At 42.0% G+C, this 22,316-nt stretch overlaps 1 protein-coding gene across 1 annotated transcript in view; it reads left to right on the top strand.

Annotated features, from left to right (window-relative positions):
* The window catches only part of DHX32 (DEAH-box helicase 32 (putative)), a 53,980-nt gene that overhangs the window by 8,713 nt on the left and 22,951 nt on the right, over positions 1-22,316 (top strand). The window contains exons 2-4 of the mRNA XM_029245376.1: positions 5,902-6,410; positions 15,587-15,780; positions 21,477-21,849. Coding sequence (XP_029101209.1) covers positions 6,129-6,410; positions 15,587-15,780; positions 21,477-21,849 — 849 coding nt within the window. The 5' untranslated portion in view covers positions 5,902-6,128. The remainder of the gene's footprint in view (positions 1-5,901; positions 6,411-15,586; positions 15,781-21,476; positions 21,850-22,316) is intronic.

Genomic DNA, 22,316 nt, shown 5'->3' with positions numbered 1-22,316 from the left:
AGTACAGATAGTTCAGTAGTTCCCTAATACTTAGGGATGTTGCCTCCTCATACTGGCTATTTACAAGTGGCCCGAAAGATCAGGGGTCTGCTGGACCAAGCGTGACAACGCTGTTATGTGAATCTCAGTGCAGCTCTGTGATTTTCCACACAACTCCTCAAGTCACCAAGAAGGAAACAGCTTTAATAAATGTTGCAAAAGGAGCTAATCTGTGGTTTGGGTATGTGGTTCAAGGGAAAACTCAAGAGCTGGCACAAATATTTCAGTTGATGCTTGTGGTGATTCACCAAAATTTCAGGCCATATGCTTAAAAAACAGCAGGGGTCTATTCTATATCATTAATGAAAGGGGACAGAAAAGTTACCGAAATCCAGAAACATAGTGAATTCCTGACAGAAGTGTTTCAACTCTGTTCATTCAGCAGTAGCAAGCTAACTGGAACTTTGAGGAGAGTGAAATAATGAAAGTGCAAATCTGTGCAAGAGAGATTGCAGTGGAGAGACTGAGGAGAGAGGTAGGTGGTCACGGGAGTCTGGGGATGAAAGACGAGGGAGATGGAAGGAGCAGAATCCCGAATTTTGAAGGACTTGGTCACTGACTGAATCGAGGGCAATCTGGAAAGTCGAACAGCAGTATCCCTGACGAGCTAATAACATCATTCACTCATTCATTCGACAAATATTTTTTGAATGCTCTCTATGTGTCAGCTCTGCTGTAGATGTGAGGAGCAAAATAGACACATCCCTGACTCAGGGTGCTTGCAATCTGGTGGGGGACACCAACAGTAAACAAAATAAAGAGGTAAAATAATGCAGGAAATAATAAGCTAGGAAGTGGGTTTGGGGCGCAGGGCTGTGGGTAGAAGTTCAGACAGGGCAGCCACGTGGCAGGGAAGCCCTCACAGAGTTGATGAAGATCTTTGGGAAGTAAGGGAACTGGCCATTTGGATATCTGAGGAAAGGACATTTCAGAAGGAGAGAAGAGCAGGCGTGAAGTCCCTGAGGCAGGCGTGTGCTGTGTGTTTGAGGAATAGTGAGGGGCCACGTGGGTAGAGGAGAGTGAGCTGGGAGGGAGCCAGTGGAAACGAGGGCAGACAGGTGATGGCTGTAGGTCCCACAGGACTTGTAGATCCTATTAAGGATTGTGGCTTTTCCTTGGAGTAAGATGAAATGGGAAGCCATTAGAAATTTTTGAGCAGAGGAGACGTGAGCTGACTTGTAACAGGATCACTTTGACTCCAAGAGACTAAGGGTGGAACCAAGACCAGTCAGGAGGCTATTGCAGTAATCCAGGGGAGAGGATGGTGGCTCAGACCAGCTGTTCACAGTAGAACGTATGGGGTCCTTGATGTATTTTGAAGGTAGAGCTGACATGATCAGATGTATTAGTTTACTATTGCTCCTGTAACAAATAGCCACGAATTTAGTGGTAATTTATTATCTTACAGTGCTTCGGTTAGAAGTCCATCACAGGATCTCACTGGGTTAAAGTCAAGGGGTCGGCAGGGCTGTGTTGCTTTCTAGACCCAGCAGGAGAGAATCCCAGCTTCTAGAGGTCACACACATCACGGCTCACGGCCCCTCCCTCCATCCTCAAAGCCAGCACGTTGCATCTCCCTGACCCTTCCTCCATGGTCTTATCTCCCTCTGACTATAGCTGAGAACGGCACTCTGAGCTTCAGATCCTTACGATTAGCTTGGACCCTCCAGGATAATCTCCCTATCCCGAGGTCCTTAACTTAATCACATCTGCAGCCCTTTTTGTCAAGCAAAGTACATATTCACAAATCCCAGGGATTAGGACATGCACATCTCTGGAGGCTGTTATTCTGCACATCCATTGAAGGACCAGAGGTGGAATTTGAGACAAAGAAAAATGAAGAGTAACTTCAAAATTTTTGGTCTGAGCAATTAAAAGGAAGAAGATGAGAAGACCAGGTTTATGGCTTTGGGGCAAATATCAGAGCTCAGTTTTGGATACGTAAAGTTTGAAAAGCCTGTTAAATATCCAAGTTGGAGATGACAAGTAGGTAGTTGGATACGTGAGACCTGACGTTTAGGAGAGAGGATTGACAGGATGTATAAATGGGAGTCCTCCACATACGATGGCATTAAAGCCATGAAACAGGATGAGACCATGCGGGCCCTATTATAGAGAGAAAAGGGAAGAGGTCCAGAGACTAAGTGTTGGGAAATCTCCAGATCTCTGCAATCGCTAAAATGGTACGTTTGAGAGTTTTGTGGGTCTGAAGAACACATTTATATTAAATTGAACATGGAGAGAAATACTGAAGAGAAGCATTGAACGGCGAAACAGTAATTCAGGAAAATTTCACCATCTTGTCTCACTTAGTCCCTTGCAAACATTTCTAGAATTACTGGACCAGAGCCAGAATATCAGTGGCTAACACATAGCTCCATCTTACATCAACTTCTGATTCCTTTCTTGGTGAAGGTGGTCTCATGTTATACTAGATGTGTATTGTTTTCATAAATGCTCATTGAAGAGCTGTAATAGATTCACTTCAAAGGGCAGTCTTTGACAGGTGTTGTAACCTACAGCCTCAGGTAGCATAGCTTTGAAAAGGAGCAAATGCCAATCTTTCAGATTTAAAATTATTGTAGTAGAATGTTGTTGATACTGGTAACAGTTTTTATTAAATTTTATTTTCAGTGGCATGTAGCCTACCGTATTATGTGTTTTCCTTTATTTAGGTTAGTACTATTAAATTTGCCAAAGGCCAAGACACGGATCTTTTGCATGTATTCAGTTACATCTGGGAGAAAATCATTGACATGACTGATGCCAGTTGCTGGATAAATGAGGAGAGGTCTGTCGTGGGAGTCGGGTGGGCTCAAAACTCAGCCACTCCCCCCTCCAAATCTGGAACTCAGTCTATATCGCAGTAAAAAGGTCCTGAGCGAACTGGAAATAGAGGTCACAGACTTCTTAGCTTTACCCTTCAGACTCACTGGATTCAGCGTAGAGCCCTTTGTGGACTCAACCATTACAAGTATTTCTGTCAAACAAGCCTAACTGGTTTCTAAATGCCAAGTAGGAGAGCAGGTTAGAGAAGCAGAGAATGGCCTCACCAGGTAAATGAGCAGACCACAGTGTGACGTGGGTACTGAATCCCCAGAGAAAGGAGGACTCTGGGGCCGCAGTCTGGCCTTTGACCCCTGTCACTTCAGGGAAATCTGCAATCATCATTGTGTTATAGGAACCAATGTATTGGTGATGCTGAGTTGTGAAGAAAGCGTTGAATTCTGAGTATACTCTGTTTAGTAGGCAGAAGTCTGGTTATCTGTTGCTGGAACTTGGTAGCTTATAACAGTGACCATGTACCCTTCCCATGGTTCTTCGGGTTGAGTTGGCTCCTTCTGCTGGGTGTCCTGTGGGCTGGGCCTGTGGTCATCTGGAGGCTTTACTGGGCTCGAGCATCTTCCACGGCTCACGCACATGGTTGGCGGTCTGTGCTTTCTGAAAACAGACGCCAAGCTTTGGTTTCTTCCCAGTGGCCTCTCCCCGTTCCTTGGGCATCTCACAGAATGACAGCTGGCTCCAAGGGGGAGTGTTTCAAGCGTGTGAATGCCTTGGAAGTAGCCGATCATCACTTCACTGCATTCTTGTAGTCATACTGAGTCACATGGCCAGCTCAGACTCAAGGGGAAAGGAAATAGGCTCCACCTCTCCGCGGGAGCAGTGGCAGAGAATCTGTGGTCATCTTTTAGTCACCATAACAGAGAAGTGGGTGATGTATCTGTACACATTGTATGTGTTATGAAGGGGCTAGGTGAGCCTTAGATCTCTAGAAAGATGACTATTCAGAAAACGTGACTGTTCCCCCAGGATTCAAAGTGGTAAATACTTTATAAGTAAGATTTTACTTTAATTACAAGATTATTACACGTTTAAGGAGTGCTATAAAATTAAGAGAAACATTTCAAGGACACATATTTGCTAAAAATAACAGGTCTGCTTTTTTGTTTGTTTTTAAGTTAAAACAATTCAGAAATAGTACCTAAGGCAATCATTGGTCATTACAGTAATTTAATTTACATGTACGATGAGATTCTACATCGGGATTCTAATCAGAACAAAACAAAAATTGAAGATAACACGAAATGTCAGCTTATCTTAAGCAGTAGAATTTTCTGATTCTTGGATACCTTGTTGAAGTCAGCTTGTCCTGTGATCTCAGGCTATCGTGTTTTTGGAGCTTTTCTGTGGATGTGGTCTCAGCCATGGGGCAGCGAAGAATTGTAGAGTTAATCCATGTTGCATTTGTGTTATCACAACATTATAGTTCTATTATAGTTTTGAAACAATGGCTTTTAGAATGAATTTTGAAGAACTGTACCTTCATAGAGCTAAAACGTCCTTTCCCTGCTCTGGTTTCTCCCTCTTTTGGCCTATTTGTGTGTTGACTTTTTAAAAATTCTATCCCACTCTTCGTCCTACCCCTAAAGTAAGTGGGTGTCCAGTGCCTAGTTTATTCATTTAAGCCCTGGAAAGGCACTCAGCGAATGTTTCTTACGTGATTGACTGTTTCCTTGGAGCCTGGCTTGACCAATGGAGGAGCCTGGCTTGACTAACTCTCACAATCTAAAGCAATAATTCCGGGACTCCCCTGGTGGTCCAGTGGCTAAGACTTCTCACTCCCAATGCAGGGGGCCCGGGTTTGATCCCTGGTCAGGGAACTAGATCCCACACGCCACAACTAAGAGTTCGCACCCCGCAACTAAGAGTTCGCTCACCATAACTAAAAGAAAAAGATACTGCAACTAAAAAAAAAAAAGATCCTGCATGCCGCAACTAAGACGCAGCGCAGCCAAATAAATTTTAAAAATAATAAATTTGAAAAAAAATTTTAAAAAGGAAGTTAAACAAATACAGTGGTGTGTTATACATTAAAAAAAAAAAAGCAATAGTTCCGATAAATGGGGTGCTGTAAAAAGAGTGATCTGAGTGACAAGATATCATGAAATGTATTTTATTATTTGTTCTTTTATACTCAAGTTTTTCTGTCTTTTTAGTTTTCCCTTGATTAATGTGAAAAGGTGCTTATTTCCAGCAATACTGATTAGAGTTTTAAAAGATCACCAGTGATTGCAAAAGGAAGGACCCCTTACCTGACACGTAGGGAGTGTTACTAGCATAAATTTTACCTTTTCTTAGTCAATTTTTCACTTCTTCATTTAAATTAAATGTATTTTATTGCCTCTTGAATATGACATACTGGGCTCAGGACCCAGGAATCTCGAGAAATATGCTTGAGATTTCTGGTTTAATTAAGCAAACAAAGACCTCATTAACAAAAGCTAGCCATAGCCTCAGATGGAAAACAATAAGCAACTCGCTCACTTGACTTTGTAAACTGGCACAAGCAAATGTAAAGTGAAGTATTTTTTTTAATATTCTCCTTTAAACTAGAGGAGTTCTTAATACTAAATAAATAAATAAATAGTAGACTCTTGTAGCCAGTGTTGGAGAACACTCCCCAAGCCCTCACAATTTTCCCTTTTATAGGGTCTGGCATCTCTTTTGTAGTGGGATTAGTGACCACGTGATTGAGGCTCACACTCACAATGTCCCCCTGTTGCTTTCTATTCACTGTCAATCAAGATGCAGGGACCTGTGTTAGAGGCAGATCAGGCAGAGAGCACCAGGTCCAGTGTGGAATTGTTTTCCAAACTGGCCAGGAAAAAACTGCAGCCAACCAGACTTTAAGAATTAACCTATATTACTCCTGGCCTTTTAAACAGACAGCAGAAATAAAAGACAGTAACCAGTTAACAGGAAGAATCATGCTTTTATTTTTGGCTGCGTATGCTTTTTCTTTTGAACATCTTGTATGTATATGTACCTGATTTTCCTTCTTTTTTTTTTGTTTGTGTTTAGCGTGGTTTATTGACAATCATTTAACGTGCTGAAGAGTGCTGGTGAGCCAGCATAGTAGCTAATGCAGCAAAGAAGAACAGATGCAGATTTGAGGAATTCAGCTTGCTAAAACCTTGAACTGAAGTCCTAGACATTGGGACATCTGAGTTTGTATATGTGCACTTTCAACCCTATTTGCAGTGGGTTATTGTAGGAGAATGCCAGCTGCTTAAGCTCACTTGGACGAGATGGAAGAAGAAGAACTGGAATGTCCAAACTCTTCCTCTGAAAAACGCTATTTTCCTGAATCCCTCGATTCCAGTGAGGGGAATGAGGAGGGGATTTTGGCCTGTGAGGATCTGGAACTTAACCCTTTTGATGGATTGCCATATTCATCACGTTATTATAAACTTCTGAAAGAAAGAGAAGATCTTCCAATATGGAAGGAAAAATACTCCTTTATGGAGAATCTGCTTCAAAGTCAAATTGTGATCGTTTCAGGAGACACTAAATGTGGCAAGAGCTCTCAGGTGAGTAGCCACTACAAAAAAGCATTTACTTTGTGTGTTGTACTTTTGTACTTAAATAATCACAGTGTCACAGCATAGTGTTCTGTTTTAATAATGATATTATCTAAACCAAAAAACAAAACAAAAAAGAGCATTAGCAATTCAGGCACAGCAGTTAAGTTACTTCCCTAAATCTCTTTATGAAAGCCAGCTGAATAAAAGTTAATACGCAGGTGGACATTAGTTGTGTTTATTGTACCACTGAATGTTCTTTAGAATAGCAGAAAAACCTATTCAAATTATTTTGTTGTGCATGTTATATTTTAAAAGATGTGATAGATGTTATTTGCCTGCCACAGGCTTGGGGATTAACTGCCATGTTTACATGTCCAGCAGTCTGATAATCAGGATGTGTGGATATGCTTATTGGTGAAGTTGGCTAAGTTACAGAAAGTCAGAAGCACAAGGAAGTTCTTATTTTCCAGACTGTAAGAAATAACCGAGTGGCCAAATATGATCCAGGCCTAGAGCCACACACTTCAGGATCTAAAAAGGAGGAAAGAATTAGAATAGACAGCTAATGACTATTTACTGGCCAGTTTATTGTTGTCATATTTGAACTTGAAGTTTGATTTGAGTGAGATCTCTATTTTACACTTAAATTGTAAAGCAAGCAGTAAGTATTTTTATTATGAAATTCATTTGTAGGTTCTCATGATGTGAGAATTATAGAGTAGACCACAGAGATAATCTGATAGAACCCCTTCATTTTTCAGATGATGAAACCCTGGCCCAGAGGGGTTTGATAATTTGTCTAACGAATGTCACATAACTTTCTGAGCTGGAATTCTAAGAACTCTTTCTACTATACTTTGCTGCTTTAAGGTTTTTATTACCTCTGGGGCTTACTTGTTCTAAATGGAACTTGAAGAGGGGTGAAATGGACAACAGGTTTTTTTTTCTTTAATCTTGTTTATAGCTGCCAATATCAAGGGTTTATTATGATTTTCTATTTGTTGTGTTGAGTTGTTGCTACAATGAACGATTTAGTTTGTCATAAGAAGCTAAGGATGAAAACTGAAGGAGTATAATTTTCCTGGTTTCTGTGGACAAGTGGCAAGTTAAAAATTATTTAGGGGCTTCCCTGGTGGCGCAGTGGTTAAGAATCTGCCTGCCAATGCAGGAGACACAGGTTTGAGCCCTGGTCTGGGAAGATCCCACATGCCGCGGAGCAACTAAGCCCGTGTGCCACAACTACTGAGCCTGTGCTCTAGAGCCCGCGAGCCACAACTACTGAAGCCTGTGTGCCACAACTACTGAAACTTGTGTGCCACAACTACTGAAGCCTGTGTGCCACAACTACTGAAACTTGTGTGCCACAACTACTGAAGCCCGTGGGCCTAGAGCCCATGTCCCGCAATGAAGAGTAGCCGCCGCTCGCCACAACTAGAGAAAGCCCGCGCACAGCAGCAAAGACCCAACGCAGCAAAAAAAAAAAAATTAGTTTTTATTTTGCAATAGTTTCAGACTTACAAAATGTTGCAAAAATAGTACAAAGATTTTCCACATACAGTTCACCCAGATTCCACCAAAGTTAACATTTTACCACACGTGCTTTATCGTTCTCTCTCCATACACACACACAGATTTTTGTTCTGAACATTTTAAGAGTCAGTTGATGATATGATATCCTTTACCTCCAAATACTTCAGCAATATCTACTAAAACAGGATTAGCCACAACATAATTACCAAAATCTAACTTATAACATTCAAATTTCATCAGTTTGCCCACTAAGGACCTTTGTCATTAAAAAAAAAAATTCTAGTCCAGAATCCAATCCAAAGTTACATTGCATTTCCTTGTCATTTCTCCTTAATCACCTTTGATCTGAAGCGGCTTCTCAGTCTTTCCTTGTCCTTCACGACCACAACATTTTTGAAGAGTACAAGTTGGTTATTTCGTACGACATCCCTCAGTTTGAATCTGTCTAGTGTTTCCTTTGGATTAGACTCCAATTTTGCGTTTGTGGCAGGAAGAGCACAGAAGTGCTATGTGTCCTCCTCAGGACATCGTAGCAGGAGACAGAAGATTTTTCCCATGACTGGTGATGTTAAATTTGATAACTTGGTAAGGTGGTGACTGCCTTGATCTCTATCGTCAAGTTACAATTCCCCCCCTATCATTTAAGAGATATGGGGAGATACTTGGAGACTATGAGAGTCTGCTTCTTGTCGTGCCTCCAGCTACTAATTTTAGCATCCTTGGACGATTCTTACCTTTGACGTTATTACATGGTAGTAACCAAATGGTGATTTTTCTATTTCTGAAATTCCTTCTATTAATACATTTAATATTTGGAATTCTTCTGTAAAACTGAGCTTTTTCTTCTTCCTTATTTATTTATTCATTTATTTATGTCAGTGTGGACTCATGAATTCTTATTTTATTCTGTAGGTGATAATTCATTACGAAGCCCGTTTATTTTGTTGCTCAAATCGTCCCCAATGTGGCCTATGAGAACTCCTTCGGGATGCCTTCTGTGTTCTTTTGACATCATTCTCTGAGCATTTCTTTGCTTTCTGGCCCAGTAAGATGTTATAGGCTCATCTAGTATGTTCCCTGCTCCAGTCTTGGAAACAGCCATTTTTCTCAAGGAGCCCTGGTGGTTCCTTTTAGTGGGGAATTGTATTTAAAAACCAGGAGGTGGGTGCTAAGTGCCCGTTGGCCATTGACTTGTCGTTGCTTCTAGGCCCTCCTGCTTCTCCTTCTCTCTCTCTAGCTCTTTCGATTTCTGTCTTTCTCTGTTTCTCTCTATTTCTCTGTATTTCTTTCTCTATGTATATTTCTGTTTTATCTGTATTTCTGTCTCTCTATTCTTAAAAATCATGGGTTCCTACTGATGCCTCTGATTCCAGTTCAGCTGTACAGCATTCATTCTAGCCTTCCCCACTTCCATATTTGTAACTCCTTTCTCTAACTATGAGAAACTTAGCACTCATTATTCATAATATCTTTACTTGTTCAATCTTAGAATGCTCAAAATTTAGTTTCAGAATTGCTAACCCACACTATTGTTTAAAAAAATTTTTTTTAATATATACTCCTTGAGTTTTCTTTTAGAATTTGTGATCTTAAAGGGCAAGAATTGTTATCATGTAATATGTTATGTTAATACCTAGCAATGGTTTCTCTTGTCAGCTCTAACTTCTTGATCATTTTAATAAATCATGCTTGTTTCTGTTAAGTGTGAAGGCAGTATGTATCTTCAGGGTAGGAGAAATCAAATCCTAAACCAATTTAAATAATGGGAGCATCAGTTGTTTTCTTAATTCTGGAAACAACTTGGTTATTTTTTAAAGAGCTTCTAAGACTATTTTCTTTTTCCTCAGCATTTTAAACCTTTCAAAGAAAAGTCTGTCTTTAGACCCAAGCCTTCCAAAGAGGACCACAAGTGTTTTGCTGGATCCTAAAAATTCCACCTCTCTTTAGTGCAGATGGTATGGAGGCTATTTTGTGACTGCCCTCTGGAAAAGAGGACAACTTTTCATACATTTTTAGAGCCTTTTCTTGTTACCTTTTTTGGGGCAGATTTATGAAAAAGCCTAAAAGACAATGAAATATTTTTAGAACCATCTATTTACTTACTTGTCCTGAAATTTCCCCTGAAATGATTGGGTCAGTGAGCTGAATAAGCATGATGTACCTGAGCTTTAGCCTAAATTAAGAAGCTGGCTGGTATAGAACAAGTGCACCTTGTTAGCTGAGTAACTTACTCCGCATTTTCTGTGTTCGCTCAAGAGGTATACGAATTATGGTATCCAGGGACACGTGACATTTAATGCAGAAGGGGACCCGCTCCTCAGGAATGAGTTCTGGCGTTCTGGCTCACATCGGGCAGCTTAGTGCGCCTTGCAGGAATGTTGCTGTGGAGATTCATGCCTTTGGGTGAATTGCTGGACCTTATGGTTCCTTTCAGCTTTGGATTTCGTGATTCTGGTACTTAAATAAAAGTGAGTGATTGGGACCTTGGCACAGCCGCGCTCTGGGTGGCCCAGAAGAGGAATCAGTCACCATGGGCAGGCTGGGGACATAAAACGAGGGCTTGAGGGCCTTTGGGACTAGAATTTGTTTAACTGTAGTAGCGTTGTGTCTCACAGATGACTTTTGTCTCGCGTCCTTTACTTGTATATCCGCTAGAGGAGGGGACGCGATCTCTAGCCGTGGACGGAGGGGCAGGAGGTTCCACACCAGTGTGACTCACGTGACTGTCCTGTCGCTGCGGTGGCAGCAATGAGACTGCTCCGCTGCCCTCCTGGTTCTGATCTGGACCAGCCGAGGATCCTGGGCCCCAGCCTCCCAGAGTCCAGCAGCCCAGCCTCCTGCCTGTTGCCCGAGGTGGGGATGGAGCGTCTTGGCTTCGCGTTCTGGATCTGTACAATTTGTAGAGCTCCGGTTACAAAGTCAAGCTGGCGAAGCCTTGATGTAGATTAGGTTTTGGTTACTTGGAGGACCCCTCTTACCTACTCTCGTAGCGGCAGATGGGCCAGAGTCCCAGTGATTTGCTTGCAGGGAGGAGATAAGAGCCAGGAGCCGGGCGCGCTGATCGTGCGACCCGGAGCCGGCTTCACCGCTCAGGCTTTCGCACGTGTGGCACGTCACACAGTCCAGAAAACTGGATTGAGAGAATGTGAAAAAGTTGAGAGATTGAGAGAATGTGAAAAAGTTGTTGGATGAGTTCAGAATGAAAATATTTGAAGTTGTGATTCCTAGTAGGGAAATTTTCTAGGCCAAATATATAAATGTGGGTGTTATCTATTGCTGAAAGGCCCAGGTAAATTTGTAAATAGGTTTGGTTTTTTCAATTATAAAAGAACAGTTTTCTGTTTTGTTCACCAAATTGCACACCTTGTGTTAAGTACTAAAGTATGTTCTAGATGCCAGGGATGGGGGGGGGGGCATACCTTCCAAAGAGAAACTATAGAGAGAGACATGAAATCTCAAGGCATATAATGCATTGGTGAGAAGGGTAAGGTACTGTTGGGACAAAGAAAAAGCCACTCCCAGAGGAGAATCAGAATCAGGGCGTGGAATGGTACGGTATTTGCTATAAGCGCAGAGAATGCAAGAGTTCCCTATGAAGCTGGAATCTTAGTGCCGCTTGAAATTATGAAATGTTCACATTTCTGGCATTTGCTGAATCATCATTCTTTTCAGCCGATACTTTGCGAAGGCATCAAACTTCACAGCGTGCCTTAGCTTGCTTAGGGTGATTCGGAAGGTATGCTAAAGCACAGAAGTTGTTATAATTAGGAGAGATGATTTCACGTGTCTCTCCTTTTTGTTCAGAGACGACCCTTTCAGTTTGCATTTGCATCACTTACTGTCGTCATCCATGTGTGACTCACTGAAAGGGGCAGTACGTCGTACGCAGTCAGAGCTGCGTGGGGTGGGTGCTCTGCAATTAGTTGTGACTTGTGCTCAACTTTCAGCTTGGCAGTGTCAGCAGACATCCCTACATTAAGCCCAATATGCATGTGTTCTGTCTTTCGCTGGTGATTTGAACCGATGTCTAGAAGAGCTGTCCCATTTCTGTATCATTTTCTTTGCCTCATAGGTGAAATCATTTGCTCTGTTGTGGAGGAGGGCAAAAAGAACAGTGAGGACTGTTGGATTGTTTATATTTATTGCACTGCCAGGCCTATATGATGTCTATAACATTATAAACATACTGTAATAGTCTAATCTTGCAGAATTTGTTTATGTGAGTAAATAGAAATAAATGAAATGCACTCAGAAAACAAAGTCGGAACCTTGGGAACGTGGCCCATAATCATATGAATCATGTAGAATTCTAGAGTTTGAAAGCGGCTATCCTGGATCTTAGAATAATAACCAGACTGAGGATATCCAGGTGTTTTAGTGAGACTGAATGGTGTCATTTCAGCAGCAATTCTAACTGTGTAAAATAGTGCCCGCTGTCATCGTAGTACTGTGCCCTGACATTACCATTAGGCTAGAAAGAGTAGTAAAAAGTGTTGACGGTTGAGAACCTGATGGCTTCTATTACTACCTTTGTATAAAGATGCTCGGAAGCAACCATGGCCTGGTGGAAATTATGCCAGATGAGAAACTGAAAGATTTGGATAGGTTCTGGCTGGGCTGTTTACTGGCAGGATGACTGGGGCAAGTAACCCTTCTAAGACTTTCCTTGTGTGTAAAATGAGGCCGTGGCCTACATGCCTGCCATTGCTTTCAGCTCTGAAATTCTAGGACTTCTGTGTGTGTCTCTAGCTTTGGCCCCTCACTTAGGCTCCTGGCCTGTTTTGCAGTTGATCTCAGGCTGGCTACACCGGGATGTCCTCCCATCAAGATGACCTTAACCCTGACCACTTTCCCGGCTCTCCTGAAGGTTCTCTCCCTCCCCTTGAACACTTCGCTCCCCCCAGAAGCACTTTATGCTACTGTTCAGCTTCATTCATTCATTCTGTTTTATTTTACTTTTAAATTTCTGGTTGTTAACGACGCCATTACCCTAGTATTTTAAGTCAGATCTTAAAATATTTGTTTCTTCTTATGCATAATCAGTCCGCTAGTGGGTACTGTTCATTCTTCCTTAGAAATAAATGTCCCTTGGTTTTATTACTTCTCTCCCATGTTAGGTCCTGAGTCTAAGCCTTTCTCTCCCTTCTTTTCAATTATTCTAATGTCTTCATACATCCTTCCATCCAGATATTTATTATTCCTCTTATGTGTCAGGTCCTCTATTAAGTATTGGGGGAAATATGAACCACGCATGTCTACCTTAAGGATCTTCCACTCTAGTGGGGAGACAAAGATTCAAACAGTTTTAATATAATTTCTCACAAAAGTGTTATTTGAGGTCTCAGCTAAGGACCTAGATATGAAGGGAATAGGGAATTGGGTTAAAAAGTAAGGATTTGACAAGGATAAAAAGTACCTTCCTAGGGAATGAGGGAGATAGAAACTTTTATGTGAATTCCCAGTTAGGTGTGATTGTGAAGCAATTCAAGGTAGAATATATCGAATCATAGAATTTAAAAATATTTCTGGAAAATGTAAGAAATTAATTTGTTCATTTAACAAATATTTATTGAATAAACTTATTTAAGATTATTTGGTGACCAAGACAGATCTCTGTTCTCCCAGAGTTCATAGTCTAGCGGGGTGAACAGACCTGCACTGGAACAGACCAGCAACTGCAGGAAGTGTGGTCCATGGTCCATGCCATGGTCGTCAGGAAGTACACTGTGGGGTCTCCTTCCTGGTGGGGGGTGGAGGGGAGGTATCGCAGCAAGCCTTGGGGAGAAAATGGCACAGGAGCTCAGACTTGAAGGGTAGGTCTCATCCGTTCAACCCATTTTACAGGGAAGGAAACTGAAGCTTAGAGAAATGGTGATTTACAAATAACAAACTAATGGCACACCAGGTCTAGAACTCCTGACTTTGGTCACTTGTGATATACCTTGATTCCAGATTTCCTGAGTGTAGTGTGTTAAATGTTCGTCTTTCGTACAACAAAGTTATTGAGGAAATAATTGCTGATTAGTTTCCAACCTGTTGACAAGGCTGATGCTCATCTTGAAATAGAGGAACTACATTTACACTTTTAATCATCGGGAATCTGCAGCCTGCAGCAGGTGTTCATTTTGGAGTTACTTGATTTCTAGTAAGTTATGTTTATTTTTCAAGTTATAGTATTAAAATCTAAGAATTCGGGCTTCCCTGGTGGCACAGTGGTTGGGAATCTGCCTGCCAATGCAGGGGACACGGGTTTGAGGCCTGGTGCAGGAAGATCCCACATGCCGCGGAGCAACTAAGCCCATGTACCACAACTGCTGAGCTCGCGTGCCACAACTACTGAAGCCCGTGCACCTAGAGCCCATGCTCCGCAACAAGAGAAGCCACCGCAACGAGAAGCCTGCACACTGCAATGAGAACCCCGCTCGCCACAACTAGAGAAAGCCCATGTGCAGCAAGGAAGACCCAACGCAGCCAAAAATAAATAAATAAATAAATAAATAATTTTTAAAAAATCTAAGAATTCCACGGTGGGTCTAGTAAATAGCAAATCTGAAGATAATTAAAAATGCTGAAACTTTTAAATACCTTGGATCTGTTAAAAAAACACTCAGAATGATTTGTTTTAAAAATACATGTAACAAAGCATAACTTACTGACAGTGCCCTAAGATTCCAGCATACAAATGAATTCAGTACTTTCTACTATAATAATTCTTATGCAAATGAACTATTTAAAATCAATTGAACCATAATACATTTTCAGTAAAAGGCTTTAAAAATAAATAACTCAAGAGCAGTCTTGGAATTGGCTCTTTCCAAATCTGGATGGATTGGTTAATTATCTCACTGAGCTTACTTTTCATTGTATTTAGATGATAAATGCCAGTGTATTTTAGCTTTTATTGCCAGGGAAATGTAAAGTAGGCTTATCTGGTTATTTTGTTATGGTCATTTAGATTTAAATGTAAATGTTTTAATTTTGAGCTACTATTTTTCATCTAAATGCTATTTAATATTTATATTGCTTAAAGCATAAAAGTTGATACCAGGGCTACCCTGGTGGCGCAGTGGTTGAGAGTCTGCCTGCCGATACAGGGAACGCGGGTTCGTGCCCCGGTCCGGGAAGATCCCACATGCCGCGGAGCAGCTGGGCGCATGAGCCATGGCCGCTGAGCCTGTGCGTCCAGAGCCTGTGCTCCTCAATGGGAGAGGCCACAACAGTGAGAGGCCCGCGTACCGCAAAAAAAAAAAAAAAAAAAAGTTGATACCAGAAGCCATATCTTTGATGGTGCTTTCTTTTAACCAGAAAGAAAATAATAATCTTAAATACATTAGTCTTTTCAGAACAGCTGAGGTTAAAAAAATTTTTTTTTACTTTGCCTTTTATTTTTATCTTCCTTTTTTTTCATCTGGGAGTCTAACTTTTACAGTCCCTGCTAACTCCTGTTTATTCCTAACTTTATTTACTAGTACTAACTCCCTGCATAAACACAAATTCTTCAGTTTCACCAACTAAGCTGTAATGCAGCCCACCGGCGATTCACTGGTGGGAGAGAACAACTCATTTATAAGATGAACCCTTGGAGGTTTTTTGGTGGTGGTGGTGGTGTTTTCCTAGCGGGGCTGATCCTGTCTCATTTGTCCCCGTTAAAGGTTCCTCAGTGGTGTGCTGAATATTGCCTTTCCATCCACTACCAGCACGGGGGCGTGGTGTGCACACAGGTCCACAAGCAGACTGTGGTCCAGCTCGCCCTCCGGGTGGCAGACGAAATGGATGTTAACATCGGTCATGAAGTCGGCTACATGATTCCTTTTGAGAACTGCTGCACCAGTGAAACGATCTTGAGGTTGGTTTGGGGGGGCTTTCATCTGCTGTACCTGATGACTCCTGGCTTGTCCTCTGTGATCCTAGAAGAGCGTATTCTTGCGTTCTCTGCTTTACACACCTGTAACGTGTGATAATAGTAACTCGTCTCTCTGTCACCAGCCTGACATGCACCAGTCATTTTCCCACCTTGGCACCGTCAGGGATTCCTTGTCTAAACTTCTTCCGTATCTCCCCATAATCCTCAGGAAAAAGTCATGACTTGTTAGGTTGGCCCCAAAGACCTTCAATCTGTGCTTCTGGAGCTCCGCCTCATAGTGGGTCCATATGCGTTGTCTGTGTGCCAGCTGTGTCGACACACGTGGTTCTCTGTGTGCCATGTGCCTTGGCACATGGTCTTCCCTCCACATGGAATGTCTGTGCCTCTTCCGGGCTTGGCTAATTCCTCCCCGTCATACAAGATCCCATGCAGAGGTCACCTGCTCCAGGAAAGCTTCCCTGACCCTCCGTAGTGTAAATTAGAAAACTCTCTGCTGTGCTTCTGTAAAACTTCGTCTCAGCCTTCATCATGGCAGTGTAGGTCAGTGTTTTTCAAACTCTAGTTTTGAGATTCTTACAGGTTCCAAGGACCCTTCTCAGTAGCTACCACAGTTCTGAGATTTCCTTTCCACAGTGGTTTCCAAGAGCTTAACAGAAGGACAAAGAGAAGTGGAAAAAATCACTGCTCTGGGCCAGTTTCTCAAGCAGTTTTCTATCATAGCCGTCACTGAAAGTGAGAGTATCTTATGGCACCTTAAGGAAATGGTCAAAGCTGCTTGCAGCCAAAGATGACCATCTTAAGGGCTTCAGCTGTCCCAGGCACTGCCTGACTGCCCCAAGGTCTGAGGAGACAAGCATCTCAGCCTCAGTGTATCTGCGTGTCTCTGACCCACTTGTGGGGCACACCAGAGTGCCCTGGCACATCACTGGGGACGTCCTACGCTAGTGTAACAGGGATGCTATGACATAGCATAGCACAGTGCAGTATAGCAGGGATGGTTTTTGCATACTCGTATCCCCGGCATCTGACATGCTTGTCCCATGGAGGACGTTTAACACACTTGATAACAGAAGGAAAGACGAGTGCCTGGTCCCAGCTGGCTGCTGCAGACTCTGGTGCAGTTCTTCTCCCATCCAGAAAGCCTGTGTAACTCATTCGGTTTGTACTAAGCCGCTTTTAACGTTTTTCAGATGTTATCTTCAAAAATAGAGGACCTCGGTCTTCAGGCTGGTGTTAAACCATAGCGAAGCTTTCGACCCGTAGCACTATGACTTGAACTTCTTGAATGTATGTAACCTTCTGTTATTCTAGCCGTGACGTCCCCGAGTCACTGTATACGTTTATAAATTATTTATTATGCAAATGGTCCAATAGTGATACAGATGAACCTAAAAACCTCCCTGCTTTTGGGAATTCACGGACTAGTTGGAGAGTTGGACAGGACAGGACATGCAACCCTGAAAGGGTGAAGGATCCCCACGCCTAGCAGATTCATTCTTCATCCTTTACATTTTGAAGTGACCTCTCAAGTGGTCATGGTTTTAATTGAAGGATGGACTAGACTTTGGAAACCTTTTGAAAAGGACTCTTGGGTGTAGTCACTTTTAAAATGAAATCTTATGATGTTTTTATCTTATTGATATGGATCGTGTGCGTATATATATATATATATATATATACATTTTTTTTTAAGAAAGTCATAGAGGTAAATAATTGTGGAGTAAACCAATAATGTTGTCAGAGTAGGTCAAAGACACATCTCACCTTTTTAAGCATCTCTTATGTGTTGGGACTTGGCTTTCATTGCTTTATGGTGAAAACCCTGCAAGCATTCAATCCTAACAGCCAAAGGAAGGACTACAGTTTTTGTTGAAAATTTTTTTTAGCTCTTATCTGCATGTAGCGTTCCTTTCTTAATGTAGAAAATAGCCTTCAGGTGTGGAGGAGCTGAACCGCAGTACCTTAGAAGGTGGAGGGAAACTAGCAGCCTCCTTTGGCCACTGCGGGTTCTGGTTCCTTCTGCCTCTGCCGGGCTGCCTGGTCGTCTCATCTTTACTTTACAGTCACTCTTGTTGCTGGGATGCTGCACTTTCCACCCTGACATCCCCCAACCAGTGCAAGAGTCAGCAGATACTCTGATTTATTGCTACCAGGGTTTGAGTTTCAGCAAAGGGGCCAAAGGTAGTGAAAAGCTCTATATGATAAGAGAAAAGAAAGTCGTCCCTTATTTTCCTCCTAGTGCTCTGTGCTCTGAAGAGCAGGCGGCGTGGCTGTAAAATGAGTGTCTCAGCCACCCACCCACCTGTCACCTTGCACAAGTCCCCCAGCCTCTCTGCTTACGCTTCCTCGTCCATGAAACGCGGTGGTTGACACACCAGCTCGCAGGGTTGTTGTGAGGACTCAGGGAGCTGCTGCCCGCGACTGGTGTATGGGAGCGCGATGCATCTGTTAGCGATTTGGGTGATTTGGGTGAAAAGGTAAATTCCGGCCGCATTCATCTCCTTGGAGGCACATGCTAGCCATAATTTTTGATAAGCTCAGATTGAATAGCTATTTAAATAAGAGGATCTAAGGGTGACTGTTGATTATAGAAGGTAGTGTTCTGTATTTGATATTGTCTTTTTCATTTTCTTTGTAACTCCTTAGCATCTAGTCTGTTGGGTACATAATAGGTACTTAGTAAATATAATCTTTATGCCACTACCATTTTTCTGGATTCTATATAGAACAGCTTAGTTCTTCTTTAAGCTTTTTTCTGGCCTTTTTCAAAACAGTGGATACCCGAATATTATATACCTAAAATAGTCTTTCTGAACTAGATATCACAATATCTTGTGGAAGCGACATACATTTCAAATATGAACCCTCTAGAACACTGAATTTTTTAGAAATTACTCAAATTTTTGAGGTCAAATTCAATACATACAATTTCAGAAAATATTAATAAAACTTTCCTATATTCTTAGCTTTCAAAATTTCAGTCTTAAGAATTTAGAATATAAATTACATTTCCAGGGACTTCCCTGGTGGCGCAGTGGTTAGGAATCTGCCTGCCAATGCAGGGGACATGGGTTCGAGCCCTGGTCTGGGAGGATCCCACACGCTGCAGAGCAACTAAGCCCGTGCACTTCAACTACTGAGCCCGCGCTCTAGAGCCTACGAGCCACAACTACTGAGCCCACGCGCCACAACTACTGAAGCCCGCGCGCCCTAGAGCCCGTGCTCCGTAACGCGAGAGGCCACCACGATGAGAAGTTCGCGCACCGCAGTGAAGAGTAGCCCTTGCTCGCCACAACTAGAGAAAGCCCGCACGCAGCAACAGACCCAATGCAGCCAAAAATAAATAAATAAAAATAAATTTAAAAAATAAATTACATTTCCAAAATGTATCCATCTTTTTACATAGTTATCAGGAACAGTATTTTCTTAAGCACTGTACACATGATCTTATTAATATAAAGGTAAGAAATAGATCTCTGTCTTACATAGAAAACTGGAGGTTTGTATGGTAAGTTTTAGGGTGGATCCTTAGTATTCCCTTAGTTCTATATAATCATTTGGAAGGCCAGGTCTAGCTTGCTGAGTCTCGTAGAGTTTTAGGTGAGTCACATCTTCTCCCTTTTTAATTAAGCCTGGATGTATTTACATAACACACACACCTCCTCTGCCTGGCAGAGAGAAAGCATTTCTTCCTATCAGATAAGTGCTTAGATGAGTTTTGCTCAGAAGGGAATAACATTAAGGAAGTAGCATAGATTAAAACAACTTGTTTTCAGACAAGAGTCAATAGTACTTATTATATCATACTGGTTACCCTCAGCAGAAGATGACCTGAAACCTAGATTTTGGATGCATCTCTGTTTGTTTGCATCTTGCACAAAGTACAATATTGTAGTATTCAATATATTTTCTTTCTTAAGTTTGAGAAAAGGAATAATCAGCAACTTATCATTGCTCTTTTGGTAAGAGAGACACAGAATGAGAACAAGTGTAGGAGTAAAGGCAGAGAGCAAATGTTCTGATCTCGTCAAGGTGCAGAGAGGGAGAACATGGGCTTTGTTACCAATCCATGGCAGCCAAGGGACCCGTCTTTATAATTTGACAGTGGCATGAGATGTAATAGACATTCAGGCTTAAACCTTGACTCTCTCCCTGGCTTTATGACTTTATGCAGGGTACTTAACCTTTCTGAACCTGTTTCCTCATTTATAAATAATGGGATAGTAATGTCTACCTTGAAGATTTATTCCAAAGGTTAAATGAGAACTCTTCTATCAGCACAATGCCTGGCGCACACTAGGAACTTATAAATGTTTTCTCCTTTTTCTTTCTTCCTTGAAAAGGGTTAATTGAGGACTGTTTCAGCGTCTCCAAGACCACCCCTAGGTTTGATGATTTGCTAGGAAGACTCGTAGGATTCAGTATATAGTTAATCCACAGCTCAGCTTTACTGAAGTGAAAGGATACAAACCAAGTCAGCAAAGGGAAATGGTGCAAGGCGTGAAGTCCAGAGGAAACCAGGCGCAGGCTCCCGAGAGCACCTCCCAGGGGACTCGCCTGAGATATGCTTCGTTCCTCCAGCTGTGAGTTGTAGCAACGAGTTTAAGGAAACTCATTAGAGACTGTGCCCAGGTATTTACTGGGGACTGGTCACATAGGCACCCTCTGCCTCCTACTGTAGTCTAAAGCTCCGTACTCCCAGAAGGAAAGCAGGTTAGACCATATTACAAACAGTAAGCGTCAGTTCTGGGAATGGTGAGAACCCTCCCAAATCTAGGTTCCCAAATGCCGGCCAAGGGCCAACCTTGCAAGCAGGCCTTTCTAAGAACAGCAGTTTCAGACCGGCCGTAGGCAGGGACACATAAATACCTTAAATGGGTAGAGAAGTTATGAAATTGGTCTCCTCAAGGAATAATATAGGCAGAGATGTAAACAGTGTCAGAAAGATGATGTTTGTATGGTGCTGGATGACTAATAGGTATTTATTTTTACTATTATTTTTAAATACACCCCAAGAACTACTGGAAATCCATGAAAACCGCTAATGACCCGTTCCTCCTCCAGGAACGCTGCCCTCAAATAGGTGGTTACTTTTTAGATGCTTTCGTGTGGTTATTATTTGGACGACATTTCCAACTCGTTGATGCTAACACCCTGGTGACGTCATCTCCCACGATGTGCCACTGACAGAGTCCTACTAGTGGAGTCACTGGGCCGTGAGCCTGAGAGAGGACAGTCCTCTGTGTATCCTTCCTTTGAAGTGTGTGCTCTGACTCAAAATTCTAACATTGATGGAACGGGGGGGTGCTCTTACCGGACAAGGCTATTTTGCTGAATTACTTTTTTTAAAAAGCTCAGGGCAAATGTTAAATGTAGCTCTTGTTAATATCTGTAATGAACATGTAAGGCAGAGGTCTGGAACCTAGGGCTCAGGGATGGTCTTTAGAGGGTCTGTGAAGACATGGAAACTGTGCTTAAAATTTGTTCATGTGCACTTTTCTATTTTGAAGGCCTGTAGATTTTATCAACTTGAAGAAATCTTGGCCCCCGATAAAGATTTAAACTCCTGATTTAGACAAAAGGATATAGGAAAGGCATTTTTTGTTGTTTATGTTAGGGGTTTTTTTATATGATTTTCTTCATGAGAGTATTCTAACTTTCATGTTTCTTCTTTGTAGGTATTGTACTGATGACATGTTACAGAGAGAAATGATGTCCAGTCCTTTTCTGGGTAGCTATGGGGTCATCATCTTAGATGATATTCATGAAAGAAGCATTGCAACTGATGTGTTACTTGGACTTCTTAAAGATGTTTTACTGGCAAGACCGGAACTGAAGCTCATAATTAACTCCTCACCTCACCTGATCAGCAAACTCAGTTCTTATTATGGAAACGTGCCTCTCATAGAAGTGAAAAATAAGTACCCAGTGGAGGTTGTGTACCTTAGTGGGGCTCAGAAGGAGTCTTTTGAGTCTATTTTACGCCTTATCTTTGAAATTCACCACTCCGGTGAGAAGGGTGACATTGTAGTCTTTCTGGCCTGTGAACAAGTAAGTAAGTAATATTCATTCTAACCTAAGAGAGTAATAAGTTTACTTATTGGGAACCTTTTAACCTTGTTGGGAACCTTTTAATAACTAACATACAGGTTTCAGTTTACTAATTAACTGAGGGAACTGCTATTTGGTTCCATCACACCTCTTTTTTCATACTTTAGAAGAATCCTTGATATAGAGTAAATAAAACCTACGCTGAAAGGCAAACAAGGAAGTGCTTCTAAAGGCAGGAACTGGGGACTTCCCTGGAGTTCCAGTGGTGAGGGCTCTGTGCTTCCATAGCACGGGGCATGGGTTCGATCCCTGGTTGGGGAACTGACATCCCACAAGCCACAGCATAAATATATACATACATACATACATACATACATACATACATACATAAACAACCAACCAACCAACCAACCAACCCAGGAGCTGTTCTGAAACACAGAATGGGGGTGGGGAGGTGGGGACTCTGA

The sequence above is a fragment of the Monodon monoceros genome, unplaced genomic scaffold (genome assembly GCF_005190385.1).
Source record: "Monodon monoceros isolate NGI ecotype Baffin Bay Population unplaced genomic scaffold, NGI_Narwhal_1 Super_Scaffold_4, whole genome shotgun sequence".
In the NCBI taxonomy this organism is placed as follows: domain Eukaryota; kingdom Metazoa; phylum Chordata; class Mammalia; order Artiodactyla; family Monodontidae; genus Monodon; species Monodon monoceros.
The sequence above is the reverse complement of the archived record's forward strand: the minus strand, read 5'-3'. Positions and strand labels throughout refer to the sequence as shown.